This window comes from Crotalus tigris, unplaced genomic scaffold (assembly GCF_016545835.1).
Source record: "Crotalus tigris isolate CLP2741 ecotype Arizona unplaced genomic scaffold, ASM1654583v1 scf7180000020075.792833, whole genome shotgun sequence".
Taxonomy (NCBI): Eukaryota; Metazoa; Chordata; class Lepidosauria; order Squamata; family Viperidae; genus Crotalus; species Crotalus tigris.
Window position 1 is genome coordinate 238,695 of NW_024097847.1, and position 20,704 is coordinate 259,398.

The 20,704-nt window shown below is 39.0% G+C and overlaps 1 protein-coding gene across 2 annotated transcripts in view; it reads right to left on the bottom strand.

Annotated features, from left to right (window-relative positions):
- ADAM19 (ADAM metallopeptidase domain 19) overlaps positions 1-20,704 on the bottom strand; it is an 81,369-nt gene that overhangs the window by 46,354 nt on the left and 14,311 nt on the right. For both annotated transcript variants that reach the window (XM_039365491.1, XM_039365492.1), the window contains one exon: positions 15,242-15,312. In XM_039365491.1, coding sequence (XP_039221425.1) covers positions 15,242-15,312 — 71 coding nt within the window. The remainder of the gene's footprint in view (positions 1-15,241; positions 15,313-20,704) is intronic.

Here is a 20,704-nt window from a genome sequence, read left to right on the forward strand (position 1 = left end):
GTCCAACATGCTCTTCCCCAAATATTCAGGAGCAGATTTCTCAAACTGGGGCCAAAAATTTGGGGAGAGGGTATCATTTTGTGAAAATTGCAATTGTATTCTTTTTCCTATACCTGTAAAAGATCTGTGAAGAATGTTAAGAAGGGCTAGACTTAACCTCAGGATGAAGCCTTTTTCAGAGGTTATATACTGTATCGTTTACATTGAAAAAAACAGAATCTTAGAAACAGGAGAGAAAAAAAAGCTAAAAATCACTTTGTTCTTCAGATGGCTAGAGTTACAGAGATTCCCAATTTTGACAGGAGAATCTGATAGGTGTTTCATGGCCAATCAATGATTTAAAGTATAAATTAACAGAGCATATGAAAAAACATAATTTTTTGCTATGATCAACCTTCCCTTTTTAACCTAATGTCTATGGAGATTCTCAGTCATCCAGGTCATGATTGTTCCCAAGTTACTTTTTGGGGAGGCAACTGGACTTCCTTGTTTTTCTCTGAAGACATTTCACTTCTCATCCAAGAAGCTTCTTCAGCTCTGACTGAGTGGTGGGGAATGGAAGGATTTATACTCCTTGCGGAAAGGTGGTCATTTGCATTCTTTTAGAGAGTCCTTGAGGCCATTTGGAGGTTTTCTGTGTCCTCAAGGTCACCGGTTTCCTTTTGTAAATCCGATCAGTCAATACAGATAGTCCCCAGCTTAGAATCACAATTGGGACCAGAATATTGGTTGCTAAGAAATTGGATTTTACAATTCATTTTTGCCAAGCAAATCACTCCAGTTGTTAAGTGAAGAATGGAGTCATTAAGAGCATTTAGTTTCCCTCATTGATTTGGCTTATCAGAAGCTATCTGGGAAGGTAGCAAAGGAGATCACATGGATGCTGTAACTGTAGCAAATTCCAAGCACCTGAATTTTCATCTTGTGACTATGAGGTTCCTGTGATGTATGTATGTGTGAGGACCAGGTGTGAGTCACTTTTTTCAGTGCCATCAAATGGCCACTAAACAAATGGCTGTAAGTCAAGGACTACCTGCAATATTTATTTAAAACTGGTATTAGTACAGCGACCTAATCAGGTTGCTGATTTCAGTATTTTGCTGGCTTTTGCTTTTAATTTTGACCACACTGATTGGAAAAGGAAACTGTTCAAAGTGATAAGATAAATTTTATATTTGTTTTTTGAAGTGCTGCAATCATAGAAAATAGCAATGGCTGACTTTATCTCTAGCTGTTGCAGCTGCTTTGTTTACCTGGACATGCATCTGAAAAAAACATATGGAGAAAATAAAATGCTAGGTAAAAGAACAAATAGAGGGTAAAATAACTGTGGATTATATTAAATTTGGGCTCAGACCTGTTTATTCTCAAGTAAACTCAATAAATTCAGTAGGACTTAACTTCCAAGTTTGCATGTTTAGGACTATTAGGATCAAAAGTTTGCATTCTTTTTTCATTGAAAGAATACACTGTGTGGTGAATACAGCTTGACTATGGCCTGCAGACTTAGCATCCTTTCTGCTAAAATACAGATGTTGGCTGAAAGCAGACAGCTGTTGCCACTTTTCATTACAGTAGAAATCTCAGGAGCAGAGCCCGATCCAGAGAATGAGCAAGAACCTGGCCTGTAGCCACAACATACAGATGTTTTAACGGCTGTATTTCCCTTCCAGCCCTATTCAGCACATTTCTGGCTATGCTCCACTGTGTCAATGATACCATTGTTCTGAGCAAAGCCTCCATCTTCAGAGTAGGGGATGGAGCAATGAAGGCGCCTGCAGTGAAGGGGGTTTCTATTTTGTGGCATTAACGCCATTAACACAATGTGAAGAGAAGGGATGCAAATAGTTTATGAATGAGGCAGATGGAAATTTTGGGTAGAAAATGCCAGTATGCCCGTATAGAGACACACAGTTTCTTTGTTGAAAAACTGTTCTTACTGAGTTCATCATCTCTTACACAGCGGAAAACCCCATCAGAACAGATAAACATACCTAAGACCAATTTTCTAACCACTGCGCTGCTGGTTAGAATGCAGTATTGCAGGCTAACTCTGTCCATAGTCTGGAGTTTGATCCTGATGGGCTCAAGGTTGACTCAGCTTTCCATACTTCCAAGGCTATTCTTCTAGGTTTCGGGATAGGGTGGATTAACTCTTTTTACCTGAATAATTTTCAACTATGGTTTCAGTGTTATTCATACCTTAATTGAGATTAATCTGGGAATAGTACATATGACTGCACCACTCAGTGAAAACTCAGGAACAATGCTGATTTGCAAAGGTCATAATCTTCATTGTCTACATACCAATGTCCGGTATACAGGAAATAAACAAGATGAGCTTGTTTACGTGCTGTAGATATACTTTGGCAGAATCATCTTCTACCATTCCCAATCCTACACTCTGATTCCAATACAAAATCAAAGACATCTTCCCCACATTTAACGGAAGAAAGTGGGGGGGGGTCTGAGAAACACCAGATTGTTGGAAGAGTAGCCAGTTCAGAGTATCTGAACTGAGTAACCATATCTCCAGAGTAAATTATAGCTCCAAAACAAGTCATAAAGCATAATTCAATTTAACGATTATAAATTGTGGCCAATGAAGACCAGAAGCTTCTGGAATAAAAGCTGTTGCCTGAAGTAATTCAAGCACTAAAACAATGATTGTATCAATCTGACATTAAAACTGTGAAATAACTTGATTAATCCTAATTTTATCTAATTTGCCAATGCCTGTTACTTAACATTTTGAACCTTCCTTCGGAACCTTCCTTGCTTTGACTAGGTTCTTTCAACTATCTTCATGTTAAGTTAACATTGGTTTTTGACCTGGGATTGTCTATTTCTTGCAATTATGTAAGACAAGAGCCCCTTGAGACTCTTTCTTCCATGATGGAAGAAGATGAGATCTTTGTTGTATGTAACACAATTAAAAGACAACAAATCCATAACACTGACAATATCTCTGACTATTCGGGACACAGTTGGGAAATTTGTGGGCCTTCAATTGTTCTTGAATCACAACTCCCAATATTCCTTTTCATTGACTATGTTGTCTGGGATGCCCAGATTTGTAACCTCTGACAATTCAAAAATGTCATCCATTCCTTATCTCATTCTAAAGTCTACTATCTGTGATGAACAAATCTAATTAATTTTACATTTCACCCATCTCACTGTTAATGCAACTCTGAGCAACTCTGTTTAGTACCTAGTGATTGAGAATGGGTGGTAATAACATCTTAATTGGCATAAAATACAGGAAATCATAACAGTTCTTTAAATTATATTATGACAGTGAGCACTTCTGAGACAGCAGAGCCAGAGGCCATGCTACTTAAACATTTTCAGAGTTGTAGACCCAACAGCTCTGGAGAACACTAAATTGATGAAGACTATAACAGACCAAGGCTATTTTCACAAATCCCTTTATTTCAGGCAAGGGTGCAGTTTCAAGCACTTGTTATAAAATCTCTTCCAGAAGAACTTGAGATACCATACCAGATACCTCCTCTGGTTTGAGACCTGCTGATTTTTGTAGACAAAATATTTTTTTGAAAAGTTATGTCCCAGACATCTTTCATTCTTTGGTCAGGATGGCTGAGGATGTGGAAACTGTTCGTTAACATCAGGAGGGCTACAAATATGCCACCTTTCAATGATGGGAAATCTATGTTCATCCTGTTACTAATGAATTACAATTCCCAGCATTGAGGGGCGCTGGGTGCTGTATTAGAGCGTACCAGGTTTCCTATCTTTGTTTCATACTGAACAATTCTCTATGGAATTCTCAGGTAGGTCTTGTTCTAGCACAGCTCTTCTTACATGTGTATTTGTTTAAAAGAGCAGAGAAGAATTTTGTTCTGTAAAACCATCTTATCTCTATAAGGAAGTATTGGAATTTAATGACCAGCTAGCTGAATGAAATACAAAATGATGACTGCATATATTCAGTACCAGATACTAGACTTAGGTAATGGCCAAGAACCAACATTCATCTATCAAGGACACAATGTACTTTGTAATCATTGCAGACTTAGTTTTCACGTTTGATTAACCTGCAGTCAAATCTATGAACCAACTCTACTGAAAAATGTAATTTCAAGGGGAACCTTTTTTTGGGTGGGATTTGAACATCAATGCTTCTTTGCTACAGGCAAATAATCACCTGTATGAGTGAGGAATATATGCTGTATCCACACAATTTATTATACTCTGGTTTCAGGCTTGTATTTTTAGACAAGCTGCTTGCACTGACAAACTTCAGTCTATATTTTGCTGATCTGGGATCACTGAGAGGCTAAGAATGAAAGCCACCCTTTCATTAACACACCCAGCCCCTGAGCTAAAAAGAGGATAAAGTCGTCCTTTTTAGATGCTGATATTCAACATGCTGTGCCAAAGCTAGAGATTACAATAGTCTTTACTTCAGCATCTTTCTATTTGTGAAGAATGCAACTTTTCAAGCAATGCTTGCTTCTCTCTCCTTCTCTCCCTCTCTCTCTGTTAAATTATTATCACTCAAAGGGGTTGCATTGTAAAACTGCAGAGCCAAAAAGTCACCAGTGAAGGGAAGGAAGGAAGCATACTTCCCTCCCAGGAAATTTTGCAACGAAGAACAGATAACTTAGAGAGACAAGCTTCCTTGCCTGGCCTCCAGAAAATGAAATCATTATTCCAGGAGGAAGACGAACTAAAAATTCTCAAGTGGCAGCTTTCTTCTGCTGACCATTCAGATAGTCTTTGAAAACACTGCAGGAAAGGGTCAAGATATCCAATCATTAGCCTGAATCTAGGAAATTACCAGCAAAAGTTAATGCAAGGGCATCCCTGCAGAGAAAAGTTCAGCTATCCTGCCAACCCAAAGCCATACTGGAAAACAATCTTTCCCCTTTCCAATCTCTAAAGGAAACACTAGAAAGGAAACCGCAAGGCAGGAAATGATGGACAAAGATTAACAGCACAGCCAAATCTGTCCACCTCCGGAGGACATTCAGAGTAGTCCTGACACAAGGAAGGGTACAGTATGCTTGGCAATGAGGGAGTTTTGTGCTCCAAACTACAGTAATTCTAAAATTAGATCTCTGAATACAGCTGGATGCCAGGACTTTTTCCTGTGCCAGCTGGTCTAGTCATGGAGTTAATTACATCACATCTTGGCTACTCAGGAATTTTTCTGGCAAAATGCCACATCTCAGGGCAAACATCCTTCACGATGAAACTTCAGAAAACACAAAGAGCCGTGGCCGCCGTGTCTTTTTTCCTTCTTCTTTCAGAAAACTTGCAGGGGGAAGAATAGTATTCAGTCTGCCTTTGTGTATTTCCACATTGACTTGGCTTACACATAGTGCTGGCCATAACAAAATGAATAAGCCATAATGGGCTGGGTTCACACAACTTCTTAAACCCAAAGCAAATGCATGATGGTTCAGCATGAGGTAAGAACCTAGGCACGGTTTCCCTGAGTTGTGTTGTTGCCCTGATCAAGTTGGCAAGCCTCCCCCAGTTAATGAAGGCAAATATGATATTGTTGCCATTACGGAAACATGGTGGGATGAAACCCACAAACGGAACACACATCTAGAGGGATTTAAATTGTTTAAAAGAAACAGACCAAGTAAAAGAGGAAGTGAGTTGCTCTCTATATAAGAAATAACTACATCTCTACAGAAATAGAGGACAACAATGATGAAAACTGTCTTGAATGCATTTGGGTCAATATAAAAGGGGGGGGGGAATGACATTGCCATAGGTGTATACTATAGGCCACCCAACCAAACAGAGGAAATAGATGAACTTTTTGCTAGTCAGCTAACTAAGGTATGTAGGAAGCACATCACAATAGTAATGGGGGACTTTAACTACCCTGACATCAACTGAGAGACAAACTCTGCACCAAGTGGAAGATCAAACAGATTCCTGACAAACCTAGCAGATAACTTTGTTTCCCAAAAAGTAGAGAAGGGAACTAGGGGATCAGCCATTTTGGACCTAATTCTCACTAACAGAGATGAAATGATATAAGGTGTTGAAGCCATAGGAACCTTGGGAGGAATGATCGTGCAATATTGGAATTCAACATTATGGAAGCACAAGCAATAGAACACAGTCAAACTAGAGTCTTGGATTTCAAGAGAGTTAATTTCAATAAACTTAGAGAGGGTTTGGGAAGGATTCCATGGACGAGAATCCTCCAGGGGAACACAACTCAAGTTGCTTGGGAAATTTTGAAAAGTGAGATAATAAAAGTTCAGTCTAGCACAATACCAACAAAAAGGAAAAATAACAGCTCTCAAAAGAAACCAGCATGGCTGCACAAAGAACTCTCTGATAAATTGAAAAATAAAAAGGACAAGTATAGAAAGTGGAAAGAGGACACATAACTAAGTCAGAATATCAGCAAATAGTCCAAGCCTGCAAAGATGAAGTGAGGAAAGCTAAGGCTCAAAATGAATTAAGGCTTGCGACCAAAGTCAAAAATAACAAAAAAAGCTTCTTTCAACATGTAAAAAACAAGAAAAAAGTGAAGGAAATGATTGGTCCATTAGTAGGTGAAAGTGGCAAGAGGGTGACAAGCAACAGGGAGAAAACAGAACTATTTAACTCATTTTTTGCATCTGTCTTTACACAAAGGGAAAAAGCAGACCAACCTATCAAAAATAGTGCCATAAAAAAAAGAATAGAAACACAAGTGAAGATAGGCAAGAAAATGGTAAGTGAGCACCTGTCCAGCTTAGACGACTTCAAATCACCAGGACCAGATGGATTATACCCCAAGGTTCTCAAGGAACTGGCAGATGTGATCTCAGAACCACTGAACTATATTTTTCAAAGATCCTGGAGCACTGGGGAACTACCAGGGGACTGGAAAAGAGCTGATGTAGTTCCCATCTTCAAAAAAGGGGAAAAATGGATCCAGGAAATTACAGACCTATCAGCCTGACCTCAATACCTGGGAAGATTCTGGAAAAGATAATTAAACAACGAATCAGCGAACACCAACAGGCAAACCAAGTCATTACTAAAAGCCAACATGGGTTTGTCAAAAACAGATCATGCCAGACAAATCTTATTGTATTCTTTGACCAAGTGACAAAATTAGTGGACCAGAGGAATGCTGTGGATATAATTTAATTGGACTTCAGTAAGGCATTTGACAAAGTAGATCACAACCTACTACATGATAAGATAGAAAAATGCGGGTTAGACAGCATCACCACCAGATGGATCTGTAGCTGGCTGACCAGCCGTACTCAGCGTGTGGTCCTCAATGGAACCACATCTCATGGAGGGAAGTGTGTAGTGGGGTGCCGTAGGGCTCTGTTCTGGGCCCAGTGCTCTTCAACATCTTCATCAACGATTTGGACGAGGGGATAGATGGGGAACTCATCAAATTTGCAGACGACACCAAGTTGGCAGGAATAGTCAACACTCCAGAAGACAGGCTTAGGATACAGGAGGATCTGGACAGACTTGAACACTGGGTGCTATCTAACAAAATGAAATTCAATGGTGAAAAAAGTAAGGTTCTACATTTAGGCAAGAAAAACCAAATGTACAGGTATAGTATAGGGCAGTGGTGGTGAACCTATGGCACGCGTGCCAGAAGTGGCACTCAGAGCCCTCTCTGTGGGCACATGTGCCGTTGCCCAGTCCTAGGTCTTCAGCTGGGTTTTATAAAACCTTTTCGCTTTAGGCCTCTGCCGCCATGTGTAAAAAAAAAAGGGTTCAATCAATCAGTCAATTTCAACTTTTCGTGGGGAAAAAAAAGATCTTGCAAAGTTGGAATTGATTGATTGAACTTTTTAGCCCCACCCAGTCTGCTGTTACCACCACAGCCACACCCAGCCAATGGGCCATACCCACCCAGCACCTGACGATGCATAAGTGGGTTTTGCATTGCAGTTTGGGCATTTGGACTCTAAAAGGTTCGCCATCACTGGTATAGGGGGTACCTTGCTCAATAGTAGTAACTGTGAGAGGGATCTTGGAGTCCTAGTGAACAATCATTTAAATATGAGCCAGCAGTGTGCTGCAGATGCCAAAAAAGCCAACACAGTGCTAGACTGCATTAATAGAGGGATAGAATCAAGATCATGCGAAGTATTAATACCACTCTACAATGCCTTGGTAAGGCCACACTTGGAATACTGCATCCAGTTTTGGTCACCACGATGTAAAAAAGATGTTGAGAGTCTAGAAAGAGTACAGAAAAGAGCAACAAAGATGATTAGGGGACTGGAGGTTAAAACATATAAAGAACAGTTGCTGGAATTGGGTATGCCTAGTTTAATGAAGAATGAGGGGGGATAGCAGTGTTCCAATATCTCAGGGGCTGCCACAAAGAAGAGGGAATCAAGCTATTTTCCAAAGCGCCTGAAGGCAGGACAAGAGCAATGGATGGAAACTAATCAAGGAGAGAAGCAACCAGAACTAAGGAGAAACATCCTGACAGTTAGAACAATTAACCAGTGGAACAACCTGCCTCCAGAAGTGGTGAATGCTCCAACACTGGAAGTTTTTAAGAAGAAACTGGACAGCCATTTGTCCGAAATGGTATAGGGTTACCTGCCTGAGCGGGGGTTGGACTTGATGACCTCCAAAGTCTCTTTCAACATCATCATCATTACTATTATTATTATCATTATTATTATTATTATTATTATTATTATTATTATTATTATTATTATTATTATTATTATTATTATTATTATTATTATTTGTACGAGGGTAATTCAGAAATAAACCTCCATTTGGTTATCAAGGACAGACACTCACATGAACCAACACCACACCGGAAGTCAGCATGCCCTGACGCTTGTTATGGATGGCTTGACTGAGTTTTTGTAATGTTTCACAGTAGACTTCTGAACTGATGTCGAACCAACTCCATGAACTTCACTAGCAGTACTCCTTTGGCATCTTCACATCTGGCAGGATTTTCTATGGTACCACCTCTGGCGTGGTGTTGGTTCAGGATAATGCTCGCATTCACACTGCTAGACACACCCAAGAACTTTTGAAGCAGTTCTGTTGGGATGTTTTTGATCACCACCCACCATAACACAGATTTGGGGCCGAGTGATTACTACTAAGGAATGTCAAACCTTGTAAGACGTTATGACAAGTGCCTCAATCTGAATGGCAATTATGTCAAAAAGTAATGTAAAGTTGTAGTTTTCTAATGTGCATAATAAAAGTTCTGTATCTGTGAGTGTCTGTCATTGATAACCAAATGGAGATTTATTTCCGAGTTGCCCTCGTAAATCATATTGATCTTAAGTTGAGTCACCCACATGACTGGACCCAATTTTCGACTGTTTATACAGAAGTCATTAAGTGAGTCATGTGGTTGTTAAACCTGAATCATGCAGTTAAATGAATCACACATTTGTTAATATATTGTCCAAAACAGGTATTTTTTTGCAATAAACAAGCAAACAAAGTCACAAATTGTGGTCATGTGGCTGCGGGAAATCATATGGTTATGGGGGAAGGGTGGATGGGCTAGCGTGACATTTTATGAGGGCCAGAAATGCTTTAAAGCACTTGTAAAACACCCTTTCCAAGGATATCATGACTTCGAATGGTCCTAAGCCAAGGACTTCCTGTATACATCTCAGCTCCATGCTGAACAAGCAAATGTGAGAGATGCACTGATCCAGTGCCTAGAGGCTGATGGGAGCTGAATGGGGAGAAATAGATTCAAGCTTAATCTGCCCATGGAGAGATTGGCTCTGCGTTTTTGGGCCTAACCTTCCAGGGAAGCACCATCTTTGTCTCTGAATAGGGTATACCCCCCCGACTCAAAGATGGTTCACAGTTTGGGAATTCTCCTAGACTCACAAGTCCTGCTTGAGGAATAGGTGACAGATGCAACTAGGAAGATTTTTGCACAGTTACATCTGATACACCAGCTGCAACCATTGTTGGACTGGGAGGCTCTGTCAGTCACGCTTTGATCATCCCCAAGACACAGTGTAAAGAGTAACATAAGGCTGCCTTTGAAAGCTGGAAGCTACAGTTACTACAAATGTGTCATTTGAAACAGTGCTGAACGTGTCTATGGAGATTCTCAGTCATCCAGGTCATGGATGAAGAAGACGTTGCTATGAGCTGAAGAAGCTCTTTGGATGAGAAGCGAAACATCTTCAAAGAAAAACAAGAAAGTTCGAAAAAGGCAGTGATGATTGTGTGCTCCTCAAATTCCTCTCTGCTTTGGGAATTCCATTCATTGCCAGTGGGCTTTCAGGTATGATTCAAGGTGGTGGTTGTCACCTTTACAAAGAAGAGTCCTCGATGCTCTCGGATGAATTTACCTAGGTTGGTAATAAAATGACTGCAAGACAACAACCAAGTTCAGGGATCATCAAGGACCCCTCATTTCAACCCTGAGCTACAGATAATCTCTTCTATGGATACCTGTATAAAACTCTACCTGGCTCCAGTTTTGATTATCTGAGGGATTGCTTTTTTCTGTATTTATCTGTTGGTACAACCAGATCATACAGATTAACTAACTCCAGGCCTCGTTACTGTCAGAAAAAGGTGGGCTTTATCCATCAGTGTTCCAGTTCTTTTAAACTTCCTCCCAGTGCAGATTTGGTCTATTTCCTATCTCCTGGGCCTATAAGAAGTAGAAAGTTGTCTGGGATTTTGCTAAAACTCACTTCTTCCAATAAGTCCGAAAGAGAGTGTTTTTCACTACGCTAATGGTTTCTGCCTTTTTTGTTTGTTTTGTTTTGTTTGTATCAATGTTCTTTCTGTATTTTGATTTAGTCAGTGGTTCTCAACCTTTTTAATGCCGCGACCCCCAACCGGTCGTAAGTCAAGGACTACTCAACCGGTAGTAAGTCGAGGACTACTCAACTGGTGCAGCACCGTTTGCAGAATGGGACTTTTGGTGGGCTCAGCAGGGCAGAGACAGCCTGGACAATTCCTATTGGCTTTTGAAAGCCAATGGAATTAGACTCTATTCAAGAGAGTCTATTCTATTGGCTTTCAAAAGCCAATAGAATAAAAGGGAGTAGCACAGCTAAGGAAAAAGGGGAAAAAATGGCAGACTGCGTTGTTTGGCGACCCCTGTGAAATGGTCATTCGACCTCAAATGGGGTCCCAACCCACAGGTTGAGAACCACTGATTTAGGTGTTAGCTTTTAAAGAACTGTTGATTGTTAGCTGCCTAGAGACTTTGAGAATAGGCAACATACAATTATGTATGTATATATGTATGTATGTATGAATAAATACCGTATATGCTGACGTACAAGGCGACCTGGCGTATAAGACGATCCCCGTCTTTGTCGCTGGGCCACATTCCTAGAACGTCGTCTTATATGCTGGAAACTACCAGTAGTTCCGGCGTATAAGACGACTCAGCATATAAGACGACCCCCGTCTTTGGCGCCAATTTTACGCTTACGGAAGTCGCCTTATACGCCGGCATATACGGTAAATAAATAAATAAATAAATAAATAAATAAATAAATAAATATTTTTAAAATGTTTAACCACAATCATTCAGTAGTATCTACAATCTCTTGCTGCCTTGGTCACAATGAAAAAAGCAACATTGAACTATAAACTCTGCTCCTTCGGGATATGTGGATGAAACAATGATGTGCATCTTGCATCAAGTTACATGATTCCCTTTGTATCACTCTAACCTCCCTTGCCACCCCCTGAAGATGCTACTGCCTCCATTATTAAATCAATATCCTCTCTTTTCCTTCCTGAGCTTGTCCTCAGTTGGCCTGTGCAGATGGCTGGTGTTGACCCAAAGCAATTAATTCTTACTAAACACAGACTTAAAACAGTGTATTTGTTTTTATCACAACTTCAAGACTTCCTTAACTTCAGTCAGAGGACTGGCTTCTTTCTTTCTTTTTTCCTTCCAGAAAATTATGCTTCGAAACACATCTGTGAACATCTGATGCTCTTCGACAATAACGGCCAATGTTATACTCTCATGATATCTTTCTGCTTTGGGCTTTCTGTTTTACAGCTGCAGAACTTAAACATCTCAACAACCCATTTTTGAAAAACAAACCGAGTGCACCGGGGTTTGGGAATTAATTCAGAGATTGTTATGTAAATAAGAGTAACTTCCTGTGGAATTAAATGTGCTTTGTACTGACACAATATTGGCAACATCAAGGCAAATGTAAATTAATCTTAGTCAGATTGTGCTCAGTATATATTCAAATAGCTTCAAATAAAGTAGAATCCAAAATCTCCTTCCAGAGTGCTACTATTCTGCTCTGGACCTACCTCATATTTTGTCCCTACCTCTTTTTACTGCCAATCTTTATATTCCTTGGAATTTTGAAAAAGCTATCAAGTTCATTGATGGTGATGATGCATTGTCCTCTGGGTATGAGCACCCTCAGCAATTTGACTTGCTAGGGATTCATGGGCCTGTGTGTTTAACCCAATTATTGAACCAGGGACTTTGCTTCATGGCTACATGACAGGTTAAGAGCTTTTTCCATCGGGCTCCAATTCTTTGGATCCCAACCAAATTAGATTTGGACTCCGATTTCAAAGCTTTTAAAAAGCGTGAAAAATGCTTATTTCATAGCTCACTTTTAATAGCAAAACAAATAATAAATCCTTAGCTGTAGAGGTTTTAACTTCCCAGTCTGGCTGCCAGATTGGGAGTGGTCTCCAAATAGAGAAGACAAATGTCCCTGTTTCGTGGGATACACCAACTGAGATATGTTCTGAACAGATGCTGAAATCAAGCACATCCGCTGGTAAAGAGAAATTTGCAACTGTTTGCTATTTCCTAATACTTAAACAAGCTTCTCTGTGGTCGACAGGATTTGTCCCCTGTGCACAAGATTTCAGCTCTAGTCATCAACATATATGTAGTTTAAGGAAGGTTTAATATAATTTTCTTTAATGGAGATTTTTTTAAAACAGGTACCTCAAAATGTCTCTCTACCAACCCAGAAATAAAATGGAAAACGTTGGCTGACTTCATAAGCACAATACTTATGAAGCACATTACAGCCCTAAATTTCTGTATTTCTACAAATATTAAATGTGGCCATTTACCCTCAAATTACCCGTCTCTAGTCTACATATTTGATTCCCTGATGCTGAGCTTTCTATCTTCTCCTCACTTTTAACCTATTATAATATACAAACTCTACGGATTTTTTTCTATGTTCCAACCACTGCATTTTTTAAAGAACAATCTCCTTTTTCCCCCTACTTCAGTGTCTTAAAATTATAAAATCAGTGGTAATGGAATGAGGGAAGTTAGCCCTCCAGAAGGAAATATTAAAAAGGAAAATATATTTTTCCTCAAGGATTTTTTGAAAAGCAGAAACCAAACCTGGCCCCAAATTTCTTTGCCCCAAGCAAGAGCTAACCTCATAGAAATGCAGATGTAAAACCATCAGGAAGGTTGGAGCCAGGAAGCTCAAGAAGACAAAGAAACTCTTAAGAGTCATTAGCCCAGCCCCAGGGAAGCAGGAGATGACTTTTGGGATATAATATGACTAACCCATTACCATCAAGCATACCATAGAGGCACACCTAAACTCAGGTCAGAATACGTGACATAGGAAATAGCCTCAAAGTTCATGCCACAGGAATAGGAAACTATTCCAAACAAAAGGCTAGAGGGGGTATAAAAACCTACAACACCATGTGCTCAGCCCTTCTTTCCTCTGCTCTTTCCTGAAGAACCATCTTTCTGCAATAAACTGTAACCTTCTTCCCAAAGCAGTCGCCATGTTTGCTTATTTATTCCCAGCTTGGATGAACCAGGATGAAGACTTTACTTCTAACAGGAATAACTGGATGATGACCAAGGGGTTCAATAAGTTCTTGTTTAGAATCAGCCAGTTTGGTCTAGTAATTAAGGCACCAGCCTAGAAAGGAGGAGGCTGTGAGTTCAAGTCCTGCCTCAGCCATGAAAGCCAGTTGGGTGACTTTGGGCCAGTCCGTCTCAGCCCAACTCATCTCACAGGGTGTTGGCTGTGGGGAAAATAGGAGGGGAAAGGTGTAATGGATACATTTGTGCCTTGAGTTGTATGTAAAAAATAATAAAGGTGGGATATAAATAAATAAGAAAAATTCTACTAGCAAAAAACTAAATAGCTAATGTTTAGAACACTTCAAATCTACACAAGGTTAAATTTAAAGTACTTAAGTGCATACAGTACACACAATTATGAATCCATATCATTGCCTCTTTCAATCCTTTACAAAGTTGAACGGCTATATTTGCACATTTGGATGAAATGTGAGCCTACTGGGGAAGTAAAGATAAGATATATTTGCTAGCCTGTTGAGAGCAAGTCCTGCATGGCAATAGCACTGTTAATTCCCAGGATGCTTTTATATCGTTATCCTTCATTATATCTGGTGGTTATATCATTGTCCTCCATGCTAATATGTGACTAAATTTTGCTTATGATTTTGCTTCTTCCAATTCTGCTGCATCAGTGGCTTTGCCTGTACTGCTTTATACGACTCAGAAATATTGCTGGAAATTTAAGGCCAGATGGTTAGAGAGTTCTGTTTATACTAGGATGTAGATCCAAATCACTAGGAAACAGGATGAAAACTTCTCTCTGTGGAGGGAGAGTTTGGCAGCTAGATGCACACTTCATAATAGGATTAGACTAAATGTTTTTAATGCTATTCTCTCATTGCCCAAATGCATGTATACTTTCTTTGTTTCTTAAGAACACAAATGAAGGTTCATGCTAATTTTCATTTAGTGTACTAGAATTTATGCTAATTTTCATTGCTGAGAACTTGATATGGCACTTTTTTGCTTTGATATGCAAATACTGAAGCTACTTTACAGTAATAAATACCATGTATTATTGCTTGCAATTTTAATACAGCCAGAACATATTTACTAATGCACAGGAATGAAACTTCATGAAAAGGAGGAATGTGAACGATCACAGGCATGTTAATATTGTCAGAAGATATTATAGCCTCTCCCAAACCTTACTCTGTTACGTATTTAAAGATACTTGTCAGCCCTTTAGGTTAGCTACTCAGCCCTAAAAGACATTCATGTTTTTGCTTAATGAATTTAAAAAACACTTATTGGGGATCTGAGATCCTGGAAGCAGTCACAGCTACTTCAAAGTATTATGGAGAGGGGCTACATTTGTGCCCCAAGCAATATTTGGAGATCCAGTCTGAAGCATTGCACTGTCTGACTACTTATACCTTTCCTTATGACAATAAGATTTCAAGTACTCACTCGTTCTTTTCAACATCCACAATAAAGTTTCTTCCTTCAGCTGTTATCCTGAGTTCTGCTCTCGATGGATGCTACATAGAATGTAAAATTTAACAGTTACCAAATCAATAATATCCATACACTGAAGCTTTGTGGATACACACACCCATTCCTTTGCTGTCTAGGTAAACATTTGAATTTTCAGGATTCAAATTTCAGATTATAGCCAACTTCAAATTATAGCTTCATGCTCTTCCTTATTGCTTTTGACACAGGTTTCTTGATCAGTTGATACTATACTTCAAATCCATTAATCTACACTGTGCTTGCAAATGGTACATTGAACTATAATAAAAAGAGAAAAAAACTGTGAGAAGCTGATTTTTGGAGTCAGCTTCTAATGAACATTGAATTAAAATTCAACTCCTGCATTCCAGCTCAATGGTAGTGAATGCACGCCTTCATAACCATGCTACAGCAGCAAGACCGTTACTTACTAATTGTGATGAAAACCTTCCTAACTGTACCAGCATTTTGACAGTGGAAACAATTACTCAGAGAGGTGGAAATTCTTCTTTATCAGATGTGTTCAAGTGCAAACTTGATATTATCTGTTAGAGATGTTTCTATCTGGATTGCTCTATTGAGTAGAGGGTATGACATGATAATCTAAGTGACCCCCTTGAAAGCTATGATTCTGCATGTGTACCAATCTACCTCTGTATAATGCTTTCTAGTTGATATCAGTTTGATGAATCAGTGGCTTCTGGAAAAAGGGGTCAAACCAAATGTCTTCGTACAACAAGGGGCCTCTTGAAATATCACCAATTATTTTCAAACACATTTATTATAATCTTTTCCTTGACATACCACTCAGTATCTTCAAGAGCCCGTTAAAACATCTTGGTATCAGATGTTGCTGTCTGAAGAATTTCCTTTTCTCTAATTGCCACCAACATTTCTGCAGTACATGGACATGCAACATGACCAGCTATATAGAGAAAACCCAGCTTATAAGGAAATTAATGTGAACATCTGCTGTGACAGTTACTGGAAGCAGGTTATGAAAAAGAAGGTAATAGAGTTCTTGCTACATCTGTGGGGAAGTTGGTCAATTAGAGCGATCTTCTGTGTGACTGTCAACTATGAGCTGAGGAACCAAATATAGGCATTGCAAAAAAACGTGAACAAAATAACAAGCCATTGTCTCCTTCCTCTGCGTAACCTTGCCAGCATGTGTATTAGATATAATGAATTAAAACTGTCAATGAACAGAAAGGAAAATGGCAATTTGGGCTCCTGCAACTCAAATTATATCATTAAAGAATTGCTCTCATCTTCATAGCTTTGCATAACCATCTGTCCCTTGTAGTCTTAGTGGGACATTCTACTTAGTAGAACATTGCACCTTCTATACAGTATTTGTATTCTACATTCTCTTTTCTACCCTAATATCTATGACAGGATATAGGGAACATAATCTATCTAGTTCAGGGGTGAGAAACCATGGTTCCCACCCCTAATCTAGGTGAACAGATTCCTTGTTTTTTAACCATCATGGATTAGGTCCTGTTTTCTCTTTGTAAAATTAAATTACTTCTCTTTTCATGTGGGACAGAAACATGAAGCCTATATGTAGTCCCCCAGCTCATTTTTCACAATCTATAGAGACTAACTCCCCAGACCACACTGATAAAAGTTGAAAGCAAATCACTTGTTTTCTGTAGCATAATTTTTGTGGTGTTCTTGAAAATTAAAAGCTAAATAGATTAATCCACCACAGACTTTGACATACCTATTTTACTTTTAAGCTTTCAACCTCAAAAAAAAAAAAAAAATCTAAAAACCTGATTCTATTTTCTCAGATGACATCACATTAAAACCATACTTCCTGTGGTCAGCCATAGATACAGATACAACACACAAATATAAATCCCCCAGCTTCAGCTGCCTAAATATAATTACAGATTCATTCATTCGTTCACTAAATGCTAAATGCTGAACACACAAACAATAAGGCAAAGAAAATATACTGTACTCTAGCTAGAGTCCAAGCGTATTTTTATGACTCAGTGCACTATTAAATGATAATGACCTCATCCATCCATCCATCCATCTATCCATCCATCCATCCATCCATCCATCCATTATGTGTTTATTCTTTGTTAGATTTATATCCTGTCTTTCCTCCAGGAATTTCAAATGACAGTCTTCTTTCTATTTCACAGCTACAACCATGTGAAGCAGGTTGGGCTAAATGAATTGACTGGAAGGCTCCTAAACAGCTTCTTTGGTTGAAGAAGGACAACAGTTTGGACTTCCTCAGCCCTAGTATCACCCCTACGTTTTAGGTCACTACACTCTGCTAGCTCTCTGTGATGCCATCTTATATATATACAATTTCATTAACTATGAAAGAAAATGTCTATTTTAATTTTAAAGTTCTATTCCCTACATTCCTCAAATCATTACAATGAGCTTTCCAGTCATGCCACAATCCTTTCTACCTACAAAGCCTTTGGATTTTTTTATTTTTGTCAGAGGAGGCCTCCTCTGTTGGATAAAGTAAAATATTGGTTGGTAATTGGGTAATATTGGTTGGTAATTGGATAAACTAGAATATTGGTTGGTAATTTTAGTTTCTCTCTGTTCTTTTTATTTAACCTCCATCTTTTTTGGGTTGTGTGGTTCATTTTCATTTATACTGTGTCAATATCAAACACTTCTAAATCCTTGGAAGTACCTCCGCCCTCATAAAAGATGCTTACTCTACTTCATTTTAAAGCGTATTTATGTCTGTGAGGTTGCAGTTGCTGTTCTTTCCCTAGTTATGATCTTTACATTTTTCAATTGCAGATTGTCTCAATTTATGCTTCCCAAGATGCCAAAGGTCCATAGAAGTTGTTCCTTCTCTTCGGATTTAACCGAAGCAAGGGAATATGAATAAGAACAGAGAATGTAGAATGAAAGACAGGACATTCACAATGCCTTAGGACTCCTCAAATTAAAGCCATGGAAGAACTCTTTGTTTTACCCACTAGGAATTTTTCCTCTTAGAATTTTTCAGTTTACATTCAGTCCAATTCATGCACAATGCTAAAAATATGATCAAGTTGAAGGACAAGATAATAAATGTTGAGTCTGCAGATTAGCATTGCTAGCTCCCATTCTCCACTGGATAAATTCAGCACAACTTTTCTTCCTTTAAGTTAATCAGGCTGCACAGATGTCCAGTTCACCCCCAGGATAAAGAGGCGGATAGAGTTCCAGCTTGACAGCTCTCTGCGCAATGCCTTTCTTTGTTAGGCAATCTATGTAACATTGAACTCAAGAAAAACAAAAAACAGAATAACAATACTCTTTCCTGCATGAGGCACAAGGCTACCACATCCTCCCCATCCTTTACTCTGCAAGATTTGGTCACAAATGAAACTCAAAGGATGTTGAACCAAACACACTGCCACATGCACAGAAAAGGAAATAACATTCTGTGTGTGTTCACTGTATTTTGGTTGGTGTTACCATATAGTCAGAACAGCAAAGACCAAACAAGTGAATGCTCTCATATCATCAAAACCTGCTCCCTGCACTGGGTTTTGTTTTTCTGTAGGAAATAACTGGGTAGGGACTAAAAGAATGTTCAACATTGGCCCGAAGCCCGGAGCAATAGAAAACGAAGAGAGGTCAAATCCAATCACTACTCTTGATTCATACTATTCGAGTCTTGTATATAACACCAGTTCCTTAAGCAAGAGCCAACAGTTATCACAGTGTGTAGTCTGGGCCAGGGGTAGGCAACCTTGGCTCTTTTATGACTCGTGGACTTCAACTCCCAGAATTCCTGGGAGTTGAAGTCCATGAGTCATAAAAGAGCCCAGGTTCCCTATCCCTGGTCTGGGCCGTCACTTTACCAAAGAGATTAGATGGCAAAATAAAGTGACTTTGGATGCCCAGATATGCAAAGAGGTTTATAAAGTAAAACAATAAATACATAATAATTGGGAAGAGCCATATGACCAATTAAACTGCATAAACATTATTTTTTTATGTTTTCAGGATTTCTTTAATGGTCCTGAACTAGGCATAAGAAATAATGTCCCAACTGCACCCAAGTCTGCATCTACCAATATAGGTAGTCCTCAAGTTACTGCACAACTGGGAGTAGAATTTCTGTTGCTAAGCAAAGCAGTTGTTAGGTGAGGGTTTTTTTTTGCCATGGTTAGAGGAATCACTGCAGTTACGAGAATCACATGGTCATGCAGCATATCTGGCTTTCCCCCATTGACTTTGCTTGCTAGAGGCCAGCTGAGAAGGTTGCAAATGGCGATCACATGACACTGGGCAAGGCAATGGATGCCAGTTGCCAAGAGCCCAAAATTGGATCACGTACCTGGGAGGGATGCTGTGACCGTTGTAAGTGCAAGGACTAGTCATAAATCATTTTTTTCAATGTTGCTGTAACTTTGGATGGTCGCTAAACAAATCTTTGTAAGTTGAGGACTATTTGTATACAGTTAGTCCTTGACTTACGACCCCAGTTGAGCCTAAAATTTCTGTCACTAAGTGAAACGTTTTTGAAGTGAGATTTGCCCCATTTTATGACTCTTCTTGCACAGTTGTTAAGTGAATCACTGCAGTTGTCAAGTTAGTAAGTTGTTAAGTGAATCACTGCAGTTGTTAAGTTAGTAACACAGTTGTTAAGTGAATCACTGCAGTTGTTAAGTTAGTAACACAGTTGTTAAGTGAATCTGGTTTCCCCACTGACTTTGCTTGCCAGAAGGTTGCAGAAGCTGGTCACATGACCCCAAAGCACTGTGATTGTCATAAATATGAGTCAGTTGCCAAGCATCTGAATTTTGATTATGTGACCATGGATGGGGATGCTGCAACAGTCTGAAAAATGATCATAAGTCACTTTTTTCAATGCCATTGTGACTTCGAATTGTCACTGAATAAACTGGCGTTATCATCAATGTCTTGTTTTACCTTTGTTAAATACCATCTAAATATATATAAATGAGGGAAAAAATGTCAGACTTGCCAGAAGAACATTTAAAGTAATAATACCCTTCAAAATGTCAGTATTGTGATGTATATCAGCTATACTCATATATAAAGCCTTACACATTTTTAGTGTTCTTGCCTGAGATTTTAGCAATATAAAGGCAATTTTATCTTTTTTGTGGCAGTTTGGGCAATTCAGAGGCAATCCATCTAATGCTGTGCTAACATATTGCATATTTCCTCTTTTATCCACAACGAAAATTGATGATTCAGAAGATGAAATGTTTATATGAACTATAGACTTTTTAAGTGCCAAAGACTGATAAATTCATTTTTCTATTCAGAACCTTTATCATACTCTGAAATGACCTCCACATCAAAAGCTCCATATCAAAAGCTTACTAGGAAAACTAATTTGCTACTCTGGGCTAAGCATTTTCACACATTGTTCCAGGTAATGAAAGAGGAAGCAACGAAAGG